We start from the raw sequence: 14,438 nt of genomic DNA, 5'->3' as shown, positions 1-14,438 counted from the left end.
ATAATAATATTAATACACTGTTTTATTTTAATTCCACGTTATGTGCCAATCGATAAAAAAATATATCGATTACGCAACCTCCAATCGGAACTGAAATCAATTGTATTGAAATTAAAACAAAAGGAATCTACACTATCATCAAGTGGTAGGTAATAATGCGCTTCTTCTGATGCAACTATAATATTAATTACAAACGAAACAATAGTACCTACTGTGGCGCCCCGTTGTGGTGAAACCGAAGCATGGGCTAAAACAATTACTTATAAAACATGTGTATGTATCACATAGGATTCTAATAACCTACGTCCATGCAATTAGTAAGGAATTTGATTTCATTTATTTATAATTGCTATCAATGTATTTGTGATAGTGATCGGTTGTTTTTGAATGTAAGAAAAAAACCTATCCTAGACTCAGACTATATTCCATTAATATCAATGGTTGTAAAATACTGCTACCAGCTGCCAAACGTTACAGCTCTCATTTCGGGGTGTGAAAAATAGATTTGGTCAATTCTCAGGTCCAGTCCGTTTCGGATGAGTTTCGTTAACAAACGTACCCCGGATACGACAATTTTATATATTTAAATTTTGCAGAAACAGGCATTTAACATTCAATTTAATAGTAGTAAAATCATTTTTAAAATATTTTTAATTAATTAATGGAAAGTTAGAGGGACAAACTCTTTCTGTCAGCAACAGGACATATTATTCTCTGTAGTCGTTACTTGTATAATATGTACAAGTAATTTTATAGCGATTCAAATACAAGAGTCAATATATTATATTCAAAGAAAACCTCTTAAAGTTATTCGTTAACGCTTAATTTATTTAAATCCTCCAATTATTAAATCGCAATTAGCTGCTTGGTTACAAAAATATCGATGTGCACGAACCGCTCTGTTGTTAATTTTATAGCTTTTGTGACGCATGTATTCTGTTTAAATAATCGTTAAATCGCATAGGAAACATTTTGTTCCGCTACTAAAACGCTCGGTTAAATAGATTTAGATCTTTATAGTATGTCAACATTTACCAACAGAACTATTTACGTATATTTTTGAGGAAAGTCGCTTCTATTTACATATTACCATCGTTTTATCCTTAAATACAAACTAATTTGTGTTTGTCGCAACAGCTTGGAGAAAGAATCTTTAAAAGTCGTTGTATAAAAATCTTATAAACAACAAACAATAATTATGTCTCGTCAGTCCACAATCAAGCTATGCGATGCTTGTTAACACGACGCACGTCCATTGCTCAAAACGATACACGCTGACTCAGCGTTACCACTAATGGCCCAAACAAACATTCACACAGAATTCTTAAACCGGTGCAAACAAAGAGATAAGCATCATGCATTAGCAAAAGGTCTTCAAATTATTGTGCGTCAATCACAGTTCGATGTAGCTTGTGCCTTGTACTTGTTCAATATTACCTTAATTTTGTATGTTGGAGGGCGGGGGTCAGCGGGTCTTGCCGAAATGGCTCTAATGAAATATTTGGAACCACTCGGATAAGTGGGTACTGGAAAGCGAATGGGATGATGCCACAATTTTGAACATTGGCTACGGTTGTTTCACTTTTATGTAATGATATAGGACAATGGTAATTTACAGAATATGCGTGTTATGCTAATTTTTTTAGAAGGTATAAAAAACAAGCTTTATTAGTTCGTGTATAGCATAAGACAAAGGTTGAGGTTGATGTTTTTAAAGCTATGAAAGTATAAATTTTGTATTAAATTTTTAGTTTATAATACTATAGTGTTGAAATGCTTCATAAATGGAAATTTTTAAAGAATAGAAAAAATTTGAAGAGGCTAGGCGTTGTGCGAATCCCGAATATATTTTCTAATATGTTAAGTATATAATAAAACCATATATTAGCACCACAAATGGAGAAAACTTTATGGTATATAATTATCATTTATAATGTTTATATTAAATAGGTTCATCTATAAAAGGCATTCGAATATTTAATCAAAGCAGATATTACGTATATACATATAGAGGTCCGCATCTAAAATTCAGTAAATGTTATGTTTCATTCAGTTATAGATTCGTGGGAAATGTGAAAGTTTATCCTCATCAATAAGGCGGCGTGAGCTTGGAGTTTGAAGAGCGGTACTTATGTTTTACAAACGAACATCGCTTTATTATAAATGTTAGTACGTCAAATGGTCTTTGATTATTGTTTGACATTGGTTTATTATCCACGAAGTTATAGTACAAATCTTGTTGTCGAATATATTGTAAAGTAGAGGAAATAAATCTTAGCAATGCTATTTAGGTGTATTACCGTGAATCTCTTCATATTTCTATAATACGTAAGTGGTAAGAAATTAAAAAGGGGGGTGTGTTGCATATTAGTTTGACGTAATAAGAATGTACAGCAATTCTACACAATTGCCTAATTGATATAGTCCGTTGATAACAAATCGCAGTCACAAAGACTATTAGCAAAGTGAGGGTAGTTGGGTCGAACATTGAATAAACAACGTTTGAACACCAAGGTACAATCGGTACGAATGCGCACCGTTTTAGTGATTCGACTTTTTATTGGATTCGATAGCTAAACAAGTTTTGACAAGTTACGAAAAGCGACATCTGTATCTTAAATGACAATTATTCATCCAACGGAATATTAATACACATTTGGTATCCTACAATGTGATATTCGCTTAACTAGACACTGTATACTGACTTTGTCACGATTCACTATATCTTGGTTAAGCTATTTAACAATGACGTAATTATAATAATAATAATAACTGCTTCTACAAAGCTTCTGCTTTATTTTCATTTGTTGTTGTTGATGACTGATGAGAAAGGCTTCTAGGATAAATATAAAACTATGTATGCTCCCGTTAATCTTCTCAAACATTTAGACATGCCAAAGCAAAGCGCCTCAAAACAGCTATGTATCATGTTATTTAATATTTATAACGAAAAGTGTGTCAAGATGATAATATTCAAACAACGTTTGTGAAATGGACGTAAGAGCAACGATAGCAGAAACGACAAGCACATGAGTCCCAATTTAACGCAAAATGTTGCCAGCTAAGTGGTTTCAAGTGTTTATATGGAGAAAGAAAAGTGGCCATTACTAAAGTTCGTATCAAACTAGCCCAGTTCACTTTATGAATAATTCGGCATCTTTTTCAAGAAATTTAAGATAGAAAATTGGAGGCGCCTAAGGTTTTGAACTCATAAATATAATGAATAATATTATTTTATTTAATTATGGACGTCATTAATCAAGGTGCAGTTATATTATAAATCCATAGACGAAAAGAGAACTAGTTAAACAATGTATCTCAAAAGCCAATGGATTCCCACAATTATTTTCTTCACAATATCTCCTTGTCCTAAACAAAAAATATAAATGAAAAATAAATAATATTATAAAAAAACGTAAGTGGATTCCCACAAAACCTTAATGTAACGAAATTTACCTTAAAAAAGGTTTTGGAAATATGAGAGTATATATCAACTTAAAACACTGCTATTTCGCATCTCTAAATATCTTTATAAATCAACAATAATACTATAAAACTAATCTCAGGAAGCGTTTCGGATTGAATAAATAATTTGAATTGCTTAAAATGTATTATTTTTGTGCTAGAAATATAATCGAGAAGGACTCTATCACGTCACGCTTTTTAAATACTGTTCCAACCGCGGCGCACAACAAGCTTTTAAATATAAGAATTTTTTAACAATAGCTAAGTCTTTCATCGCACTGAAACGTTCCATTTAAATCGAAGGATTTTTCTCCCTCTCACGTTAAAGAGCAACACTTTTACATTGAAATTACAATCTTCATAATTTGGTACCTACCTATATTAACGTTTCAATAAACTTTCGACATTCTAGCTAGTTTCTTTCTATCGTGTGAATAGGATTTGTACCTTATTTGTGCTTCGCTCGCAAGCTTTTTTACCCAGTGTAAGGACATGAAAGAGGTAAATTATGATGTCTCGACTACAAAGGCGCGACGTGGCCCCTCACGCTGTGATCCCGTTGGCTAAATTGTTACTATTGTAACTCGATCCTATTCCGTGAGTACAGTTTTTAGTGTGCGAGTGATGAGCAATGAACTTTAAATAAGTAATAACGTGTATGCGAGCAGCTTTTTAATTAATTTTTATGCCAAAAATATAAAGAGAAAATTATTTGTAATGTATAATTTATATTAATACTGATAAGTTTGTAATTTACAAAAATTTTTGAGACTTTATTTCTTAAATCATGTATAATTTTATTTTATATTACGTATGTATGAAGGTCGAATATTTCTAGTTACCTCGATTAATACATTATGTTAAAATAGTGACATACTATCGAGATTTCACAGTTATTCAATGGTCAATAGCGTGGAAGGCTCTCCCGCGGTGGGCAAAGATCCTTTTATCGATCTAGCGGCGTATCATTAGATATCATTGTGATCTATGATCTATGGTGCGCTTGCGCACCACGCGACGAAATCGTTCGATGAGAGAATCTATCGCTTATCTGGTATTTCATTGTAATATATTAGTACGAGTAATGAAGCTATACACATCCTACTAATCCTACTAATATTATAAATGCGAAAGTTTGTAAGGATGTGTGTGTGTTTGTTGCTCTTTCACGCAAAAACTACTGAACCGATTGCAACGAAATTTGGTACGTAGACAGCTGGACAACTGGAATAACATATAGGCAATTTTATCCCGATATTCCTACGGGATACGGACTTACGCGGGTGAAACCGCGGGGCGCAGCTAGTAATACATAAATTAATATCTACTTACACTGTTAGAAATGCAAAGCCTTTACTGGTTTGGTTGTTTAATTGTCTTTCTTTCACGTCACAATGGAACGATTTTATTACGTGATTTTGTGTGTAGAAACTAAAGAGTTAAAGTATTAAGTAATATATAGTAAGAGTTAAGTAAAGTGAAACATCTCGTTCCTATAGGACTTTCCTTTGACCGTTCAAGCGAAGCCAAAGTCGGAAGCTAGTCATTTTACACGAAATAAAAGTGTATACAACAAAGTAGAAAAGAAAATATAGAAGACTATGAAAGATGAAAAACTGATGATGAATAAACAAAATATTCGAAACTAAACGATGTAGTTCATTGTATGAGTATGTTAATTTCTTTTTCTCATATCTACGTTCAATTAAAATGTACCGCACTCACACATACGACCAATTGTCGTCTCAAATTTGATCTTGCTGATAAATTATATTAACGAGCCGATAGAGAACATCGCTAAAACCGTAAAACAACACACGATATCGTATCGTATCTAAATAGCTTGTATTGGGTCCATTAATGAAACAATCATGGTACCGCTCTTATAAAAAAAACCTAGTATGACCACAGTATGAGGCGACAGACACATAGCAGGAGTTCCGTATTATTTAAAAAAATATTTACTTGGATAGCTAAATGATCAATAAGAAATATACTTAAATGAATAATGGTAATAATCTTGATAATTATTACTTTGCTATAGGTCGTTACTTGCCTCTGAACTGTAGTAGTTGCAAATTTATTAAAATAACACTTAGCATTCCTACTAATATTATAAATGCGAAAGTTTCTTTCTTTCTCGCAAAAACTACTGAACCGATTGCAGCTGGACGTTTGGTACGTAGACAGCTGGACTGGAATAACATATAGGCAACTTATTATCCTGATATTCCTACTGGCGCAGCTATTATTTAATAATATAAAGAAAATGCATTCCGATCATTCAGAATAAAAAGACAAATTATGTATAATGTAAGCATTTTTGCTCAGCATTTTGTACATTTCCTTTCCTACCAGGTTGCTTGGCGGAGATTGCTATTTAGCATCAAGGCCGCCTCTTGTGCAAACGATGCCGTTTTTGCTTTATGTTTCACTTGTTGTTTCTGTTTAAGTTTGTGCAAATAAAGTTTTATACATACATACATTTCAATGTTTACGTCAAAATAAATTGTATCATATTTATATTGTTAAAGTTCTATATAAAAATTTGTAGCACTAATGACTTCGCTGCACGAATCCAAGCTGGTATTATAGTCACGGATCTCTAAAAACAAACATGTCTTTTCATTAATCTTCCTCAAGTTTTGATTCATTTGTTCTTTTTCTTATGTAATAATGTTGTTTAAGTAATAAACTGTATAAATAAATTGTTTGTTATTGCTTAAAAATAGCTCATAATATTTCTACAATTAAAAAAAAAAAATAAAGAACAAAAAAAGTAAGTAAGAAAAAGTCTTTATATGTCATTATGGTAATAGCTAAATTTATCACTTCGTGGATTATTCGCTTTTGTTTATAGTTTTAAGTTTTATAGAAACAACTTTTGCTCTTATTGTTATTAAGTAAATATTATTACGGGTTTGCCGTCTTAATTCAAAACAAATCTATCAATAATGGTGCGTGGTTTCGTACCTATCTGCGCGAACCTATTTTAGGGACCCTTTCTGAATACAACCCTATCTTATACGTATTCTCTATCTAACATATCTATGCTTTCGAAAGTGTTTGTCCTTTTTACACACCTAAACAGAGCGGTTTTATAATATGACTTTTGTGTCTGTAAATAGAAGGATAGAGAGTAGCATTAGCTGTGTTACATTCCGTGGGAGGAACCATTATGATGCGAATTTAAATCACTCCTAAATGTATAAATTCCGATAGACCTACATTAATATTTTAAAGTTGGACCGATTCTCATGAAATTTTGTGTACCTATTGGGTAGGTCTGAGAATAGAATCGGTCAACATCTATTTTTTCATACGATTAAATGATAAAGAGTAAGGCAGAACAACGTTTGCCCGACCTGCTAGTAATGTATAAATTTGGATTCATTGATTAATTATATATGACATACTGTAATTTTATTAAAACATCACATTTTGTACACAGATCATAAGTCTTTTTTGCGAAAAAGATTGACAAATATTTTACCATCCAGTACACAGCTTTTGGCGTTTATTATTTTACTAGCCTCTGCCCGCGGCTTCACACGCGTTAAATTCGGAGCAGTCTAATAGATGGTATTATGCATATAAACCTTCCTCTTGAATCACTCTATCTTTAGAAAAACAGCATCATCATCCGTTGTGTAGTTTTAAAAATCTAAGCATACATACACGCAGACATGGAAAACGACTTTGCACTATGTAGTGATTTACTAGTTAAACATTCCTGTATAAGTTTGAGCAGGTTTTGCTCAAGAGTTCATAGTATATTATGTACCTGGTAGGATCCCGTGGGAGACACTGCCGCTCCTGCACGGCCACTCCGCCGCCGCAAGTCTTCGAGCAAGCGCTCCACGTGCCCCAGGAGCTCCACGCGTACATATTCGTTAGATTCGTTCGCGATATTTCGCTTTCGTGCTGAAATTCCATACAAAAATTGTTTTAACATCATGCAATTATGAGATCTTTAGCTACAGCTTTTAAGCTGTTGCGAGAACTGTCTGAACTTTACTGCTTTCAAATTAGTTCCAGCTTCCAACTTCAGTCATAACCAAAAGACAATTAAAACTTGTTAGAGAAAGAAAAACTACTACGGAAGTGTTCAGTTCTTCTTGGAACTTAGTTCTAATAATGCAAACAGAATAAAATTTAAGCAAGAAAATAATTATATGTATGATATTTATTATAACATTTTAACTTGATTTTTCCTTTAAGCACTATGACTATTTAACAAGATGTTTCTTAACAGAATTAGAATTCTAGTGATCTTTTCAAAACTACGTTCAGTTAGTTTTCCTTTTAAATAGATCCTTAAAAGCGATCAGTTCTTCCCTGATATATCTGTATTATAGAACATTCTTTCAAAAATCCCTTTTTTATTAATTAAGATCACATCAACATTGTAGTACGGTCGACCAACCCATTTGTATTGATTGGAAATATTGATAGGTCATTGACGTAAGCAAAGCATACCGCTTAGCAAATCGAACATGTGACATTAAGCAACAGATGCCGACAGAAGCCGAAAGGGCAAACACTTGTAATATCCATAAATTATGTTTTAAATTCGTACGCTTGAAGCATTTACGGAGTTTTGCAAACAGATAAATCATTCATATTTATAAAATCGGTTCACTCGTTCCAGACCGAATAAATCACTCACCCACAGACCCAATAAAAACTGAGAAGCTTTCAAAGTCTTTATTATTTTAAAATCTATATTTTATACTTTTAAATATACTCAGCTTAACAATTCTTTTTTTATGTACATTTTTTTTCTTTATTATGATATATTTTATCTCTATTATTTTTTATTATACAGCATTTCCACATTCGAAATTAAATAACATTTGAATTCACTAGTTAATAAGTCATTGCCATTTCACCTTCACCTCCCCTCACGTACTATAATCACGACAGAGTTAAATTATAATATAAAAAGCTAGCCCACGACATGCTGGAGATTCATTTCCGAGTAAAATTAAATACAAAAGAAGGTACAATGATCTAACAAATTGATGTTTACATCATTCATTCTAAGGTCATGTGTCTTGATTATGTTCAGAATGTATCAGTAATGTAAATTTCAAATTAAAATTATGCTTAGTTTTATCACTACTCGTTACTCCATTTGAATGTTTAATAGCAGTAATCTATAGATAATAGATATTTGAAACATAGGATCCCAACAAAAATCATATTAGATAATCTAATGTAGCGATAGGATATTCATCATTCACACCTGATATTATAAAAAATAAGATGAACTTACATCATCCAGAGCTTGTTATAGGTAGCTTTTAACAAACTTTAACTACTAAATGTAATTACCATTTCTGCTAAAGACAAACATGCCTTCCAATCATATTACTGTAATATATTCAAAAAGCCACTGATATTGAATAATATTAGATTAATTCATTTAATAAATGATACACTGATCAATTTCCAACGACGTCATTCACAAAATCGGATGTGGTACTCGATACCTGTCAAACTATTGGCCTTCTTGTGTAAATTCAAACGGCGATATAATATTAATTTAATATCGCATTTCGATGCATAATATCAGTTTTGTTGTAAATTGAGAAACTTACAGTCATTTTTATTTTGTACATTTAATATGCTTTGTTTATCTTGTTATAGTCATTAGTATTAAAGTACAAGATATTGTAATCTTCATATTATGGAATGTTTAATATAAATGTCATAACATTTACATAAAATTGGTAAACTCCATTACGATTTAATTCATTGTTGTTAGTTGATTTAAAAAAGGAACATAAAAATTTAGCTAACAATATTTAAACATAGAAAGGAATTTGGTTCAAAGAGTTATACTTTCGAAAATAAATACAATCAGTAATTTAAAACCAACTTAAATTTAGAGACTCTTTTTTGTACATCGAAAAATTTAAGGATAGCAAAAATTATAATTATAAAAGTAAGATTTACATACCGGTAATCCAACTTGTGTGCTTGCATTTTCAGCATTAGTGAGCGGGGCGGCAAAAGCGATGAACCTGTAACAACAAAATTCCATCAGCTTACGGCTATCCTTTGAACAAACATACATGTTTCCGATAAGTCACACAGCGCAAATTTATCTTATTTATTCAGCTTGATTTCACTTATGCAATTGTTTATTTAGTTATTAGTCCTACATTACGTCTGTCTGTGTATATGGGTATGGTACGTTTTCATTTTAATAGAAATCGAATCCAATCATGAATTTGAGGTACCGGGACAAATAACGTTGTATATCTATTGCTTTCATATTTTTATTTTTATCCGGTGATGCAACTAAACTTCAGATATCATCTACTACCTATGATTGATATTTTTTTCGGAGTTACCTGCGTTTCATTCCATTCCGATTAAAAAAATAGATATTTGATGAATATATACCTAACTTGAATCTGCAAAAAATCATAATTTTTGATTATTTTAGATTGAACAACAAATTAAAAAAAAAATTAAAGCCCTCGATATATCCAATTATTTCCTTTTACAACAACGTTCAAAACACACTCATCCCATTATCCTGCTCTGTACAATATCTAGATAAACACGTGCATTTCCTGGTTTCAATCACTAATTAGATCCAGGATCTTATAATGACAAGGATATGAGATATCCCGTACATCGATTAGCTCCATCTGGCTCGGACAGACCTAAATCCTTACTTCCGACATAATGCTATTTTAGACCATTATTCCCATGTGGTATTCAAATAATTGTAATTTAATATAAAAGGTACTTAGCATAAGTATCCATTAACAGAAGAGAATTTATTACACACACGTGTTAATTAATATCTTTTACAAAGCCCTTAAAATATTAGTTTTATAAAGGAACATACACAAATTTAATTATAGAATGCTTATTAAAATTAAGCTAGACCAGCATACGCAAACCATTTTATTCCAAGCAATAAATCAAGATATTAAAATTGTTTCCGCTAAATTTCATGTTCTGTCTATAAATGTTGTATTAAAATGAGATAAACGGTGCTTGTAGGTTTTTGAATCAGATTAGCACATAAATGCAGGCCCACCTGTTTAGAGAATCTACACTAACAATAGGAAGCGAGAGATGATTTATGAAGACGGTGGTCACGATTTATTCCTTATCTTTGCCAGGGCTCATAAGCATATGCTGAGGCGATAGCGTGAACCGTTGTGAAGTCTAAGAATAGATAGCCGTGCTCTTGAAAGTTTATTATAAATAGAGGAGTTTATTGTAAAAATTATTAGGTTCTTTCGAAATTTCGTTAGTTAACGTGTTCAATTTAGACTTGTCATAAGAGAATTAATGAATATGCACTAAAAAGATTGGTTCATGACACTGCTTTATAATAGTTATATGATTCTTTGTAGGCATTTGTAATATTTCACTTTGAAACTACACATGTTCTATCTTGGTTACTATGTAGCACATTAAACGCAGTTAGGTAATGTTGCTTACAATCCTTTTAAAAAAGAGAACAATAACAAATTCTCTGTCGCTTATCGCTGGTCATAAACAATCTTACTTATTATTAAAAATATACACAGTAAATTTTATGCACAACAAAATAAAATCAACAAGATCGTGTTATTGAAGCGACAAACTCTGGTAACGCTACTAAAATCTCACTCACACGGTTGTTATGACGATCATTAGTTAATGGCTAATTCAATTATCCTGAAATCAATTATTGACTTTCATTCGTCGTTAATTAATTTGTTTATGAAATAATTAGAAAAGTAATTAATAAAATGCTAGTACACACACTTAATTAGTTTAGATAGTATTTAAGACAATATTATTTCACAATCATCATCAGTTACCATCGTTCTTTTGATTCGTACACATTCCTATATCACTTTCTTTTTAAAAATGGAAATGAGTTTGTCTCAAATTTGTGACCTGCTCGGTGATCGCATTGAAAAATACAATTCTGTGTCTAAGAAGAGGAAGTTATCTAGAATGAGCCGACCCAAAACCTCTACACCTATTTGCCTTACGAGTGTGAAGATGCCGTCACCAAATTTAGAGTTTTCTCCCGAGGGAAAACCATCATCATCATCATCATCTACATCCTCTTCATCATCATTACCACCAGAAGTTGTGGTGAAATCCACACCAAGGAAACGTGCAGTAAGGCGAACTGTCGGACTTCGAGCAAGAAAGTTGGTATTCGTAGAAGAAGACGAAACGAATTGACTTCGCTGAGTTTACGGTGGTTCAGAAAGATAGTTAATTAGTATTAGATATGCATATGCATATCAAATGTTAGATTCGGGTGGAAATTAAATTTTCGACTACACCAAGGAGGTCTTTACGTTACCTACTCTGGAGAAACCAGTTCAAGATGATATGAAGATGAAGCAATTTTATGAATTCGACAAGAAATCTGAAATATGGATCGATAATAATATATTTTATGTATCTATAATACTGTTAAGACTTAAATTATTGAAAATTATTATTTATTGATTTCGTATTCAAGCGAATTATAGTAATCATGTTTTATTATAATATATTATGTTATTGAATAAATGTATTTATTATTAAATTATATTCAAGCATTTGTAGTGTTTAGTTCTTCAAATGTTCATGGGTGTTAGTCATCGCTTACCATCAGGGAACCTTAAAAAGTATATATACTTCATAAATTATACCAGTGAAGATAAATTTTTTTTTGAAATACTTCCATAACATAACACGCCCTCATAAATAACTGTAAAATCCCTTTTAGCAAAATTCAGCTACCATTTGATAGTCATTTATAATTTCCGTCACAATCGTTCGTGTTCTTTATATTGCCGATAGATGGCGCTTTGAATACATAACGAGAAGTATAATCGGAAAGGGCTAACGCTTATAAATTACTAAGTGCCCTCGTATTGAAACGTGATGAATTATAATAGTAGTATATCATTTAACACCTAATACGCACGTTAGATTGGCGTCGATTTACCATTAAATTCGATATAAAAAACATGTTTTATAAAACACACACGTCGCTGTTAAAAATAAGTACGATACTACTCGCATTCTGTGAGTTCCGTAGGTACCGGGAATTGCGTTATGATTATAATCAGAAATACCTTAAAGAAAATATGCTTTGAAAGTAAATTAAATATGAAAATGCAGAGTTTTAGGTTAGAGCTCATTTATATTTCTTAAATGTACTGTAAACAAATTTTTTTACACAGATTACAAATTTATCCATTCCAAGACACATAATGTTTAATGTGACGGGTGCTTTTGATGGATCGCCATATGTTAACTTTGTTATGTTTATTTATGCCAGGAACTTTTTGAATTAAATTTATAAAAATTTTAAACAATATGTTGTTATTTTGACAAAAATACCAATAAGAATTACTTTTTCTCGTCCTTTCCGTCCGTCCTTTAACCGCTGGTTAGTACACAAAGATAAACATCTAACCACAACTAATAGAAGCAAGTTACTTCACACAGCAAATTGTGATTACTCAACAGTGCATATGACGATAGAATATAATGAATACCCATAAATCAATTAAAAAATACCAATCGATGCTGTAGCAACGTCTCAATCACGGATAGTAATGACATTGCTCTCATTGTGAATCATTTACGACATCGTTTTTCAGTATTGACATGTGTAAAAATAGGGCATGTTAGGTATACAGCATCAAGGAGTGGAGCAGTCACGGGTTGGTGGACGCTTGCGTCACTTTGGTATAGGGCTGCCTTCTCTTTGATACAAAAAAGAAACAACTGAAATATGATTGACAATGTTTATTTATTTTTGTACAATAAATACACTGTATATAGTATGTTTACGCGTTTAATACTTTTACTAAAATTGTGAAAAGAAATAAATTAAGGTAAACATACATATTTTAAAGTACTTTTCTATCCAGCTAATTATAAATGGGCACTATTCAATGTAAAGGAAATAACGGACGATCAACGGATGTTTCAATAACAAACTGGGTGGCAACCCTACGTCGACAGTGTAATCTGCCGATAAATCAGCTTCTGCGCCGAAATGAGATCACGGGTCCATATTGAAAGCTAATGAAAGACAAGACTAATTTAACTTATGGATTTGCGATGAAAAGATTCGAACATGGAAGATGTTGTTAAGATTGTATATACACTATACAGACATGTGTAAACATAGTCGGAATGGGATTGGTATGATAGACTCAAATTTATTGCCATGGAATTAAACATGTCACACAAATTACTCCCTTAGGCAAAATTTATCTTGTATTCGTTTAGTTGAGGAAAATATCGATTTATTATAATTATTTCTGGAATTAGTAGAGCACTTGATTGGATAAAGTGGGACCGCGTAATTGTATAATGATAATAATTATTCTTGTCAATGTCATTTCTTTGTAAACATACATTAGATATATGAAAAATCCTTTATAAATAATATTATAAGTTTCCTTGATTTATACCAGCATTAATAATGCACAAAGATAAAAATATGTATAAATCTTATACTATCCCATCCTACTAATATTTTAAATGCGTAAGTTTGTAAGGACGTGTGTGTGCTTGTTACTCTTTCAGGCATAAACTACTGAACGGATTGCAATGAAATTTAGTACGTAGATAGCTGGACAACTGAAATAATATATAGACAACTTTTTATCCCGATATTCCTACGGGATCCATACCCCGTCCGTAGTTACGCGGTTGAAACCGCGGGGCACTAGCTGCGCCTGCGTATAAAAATATATGTTAAATGAGTATTGAAAAATAACACTTATACCTTTTTATGTCTAAAAACGTATCTATGAAATGATTTATTAATTATTCACTAAATTCGTAGTTATATTAACCTCTGGTTAGTGAACTTAACCCTTAAATGAGGTCTTGGTCAAGTTCAAAGATACGATGTATACTTAGTCTGGCCATAAATACTGTTACACTTAATTATAAAAAAATATTACATTTGAATTTCGAATCTGTCA

General features: G+C 31.8%; 1 protein-coding gene across 1 annotated transcript in view; it reads right to left on the bottom strand.

Moving 5' to 3' along the window:
• Positions 1-14,438, bottom strand: part of LOC119832028 (thrombospondin type-1 domain-containing protein 4-like) — a 95,230-nt gene that overhangs the window by 42,940 nt on the left and 37,852 nt on the right. The window contains exons 3-4 of the mRNA XM_038355612.1: positions 9,431-9,494; positions 7,250-7,389 (exon numbers count right to left, since the gene is read on the bottom strand). Of these exons, the coding sequence (XP_038211540.1) occupies positions 7,250-7,389; positions 9,431-9,494 (204 nt within the window). The remainder of the gene's footprint in view (positions 1-7,249; positions 7,390-9,430; positions 9,495-14,438) is intronic.

This window comes from Zerene cesonia, chromosome 14 (genome assembly GCF_012273895.1).
Source record: "Zerene cesonia ecotype Mississippi chromosome 14, Zerene_cesonia_1.1, whole genome shotgun sequence".
Classification (NCBI taxonomy): Eukaryota; Metazoa; Arthropoda; class Insecta; order Lepidoptera; family Pieridae; genus Zerene; species Zerene cesonia.
This window is presented reverse-complemented; position numbering and strand designations above follow the sequence as displayed.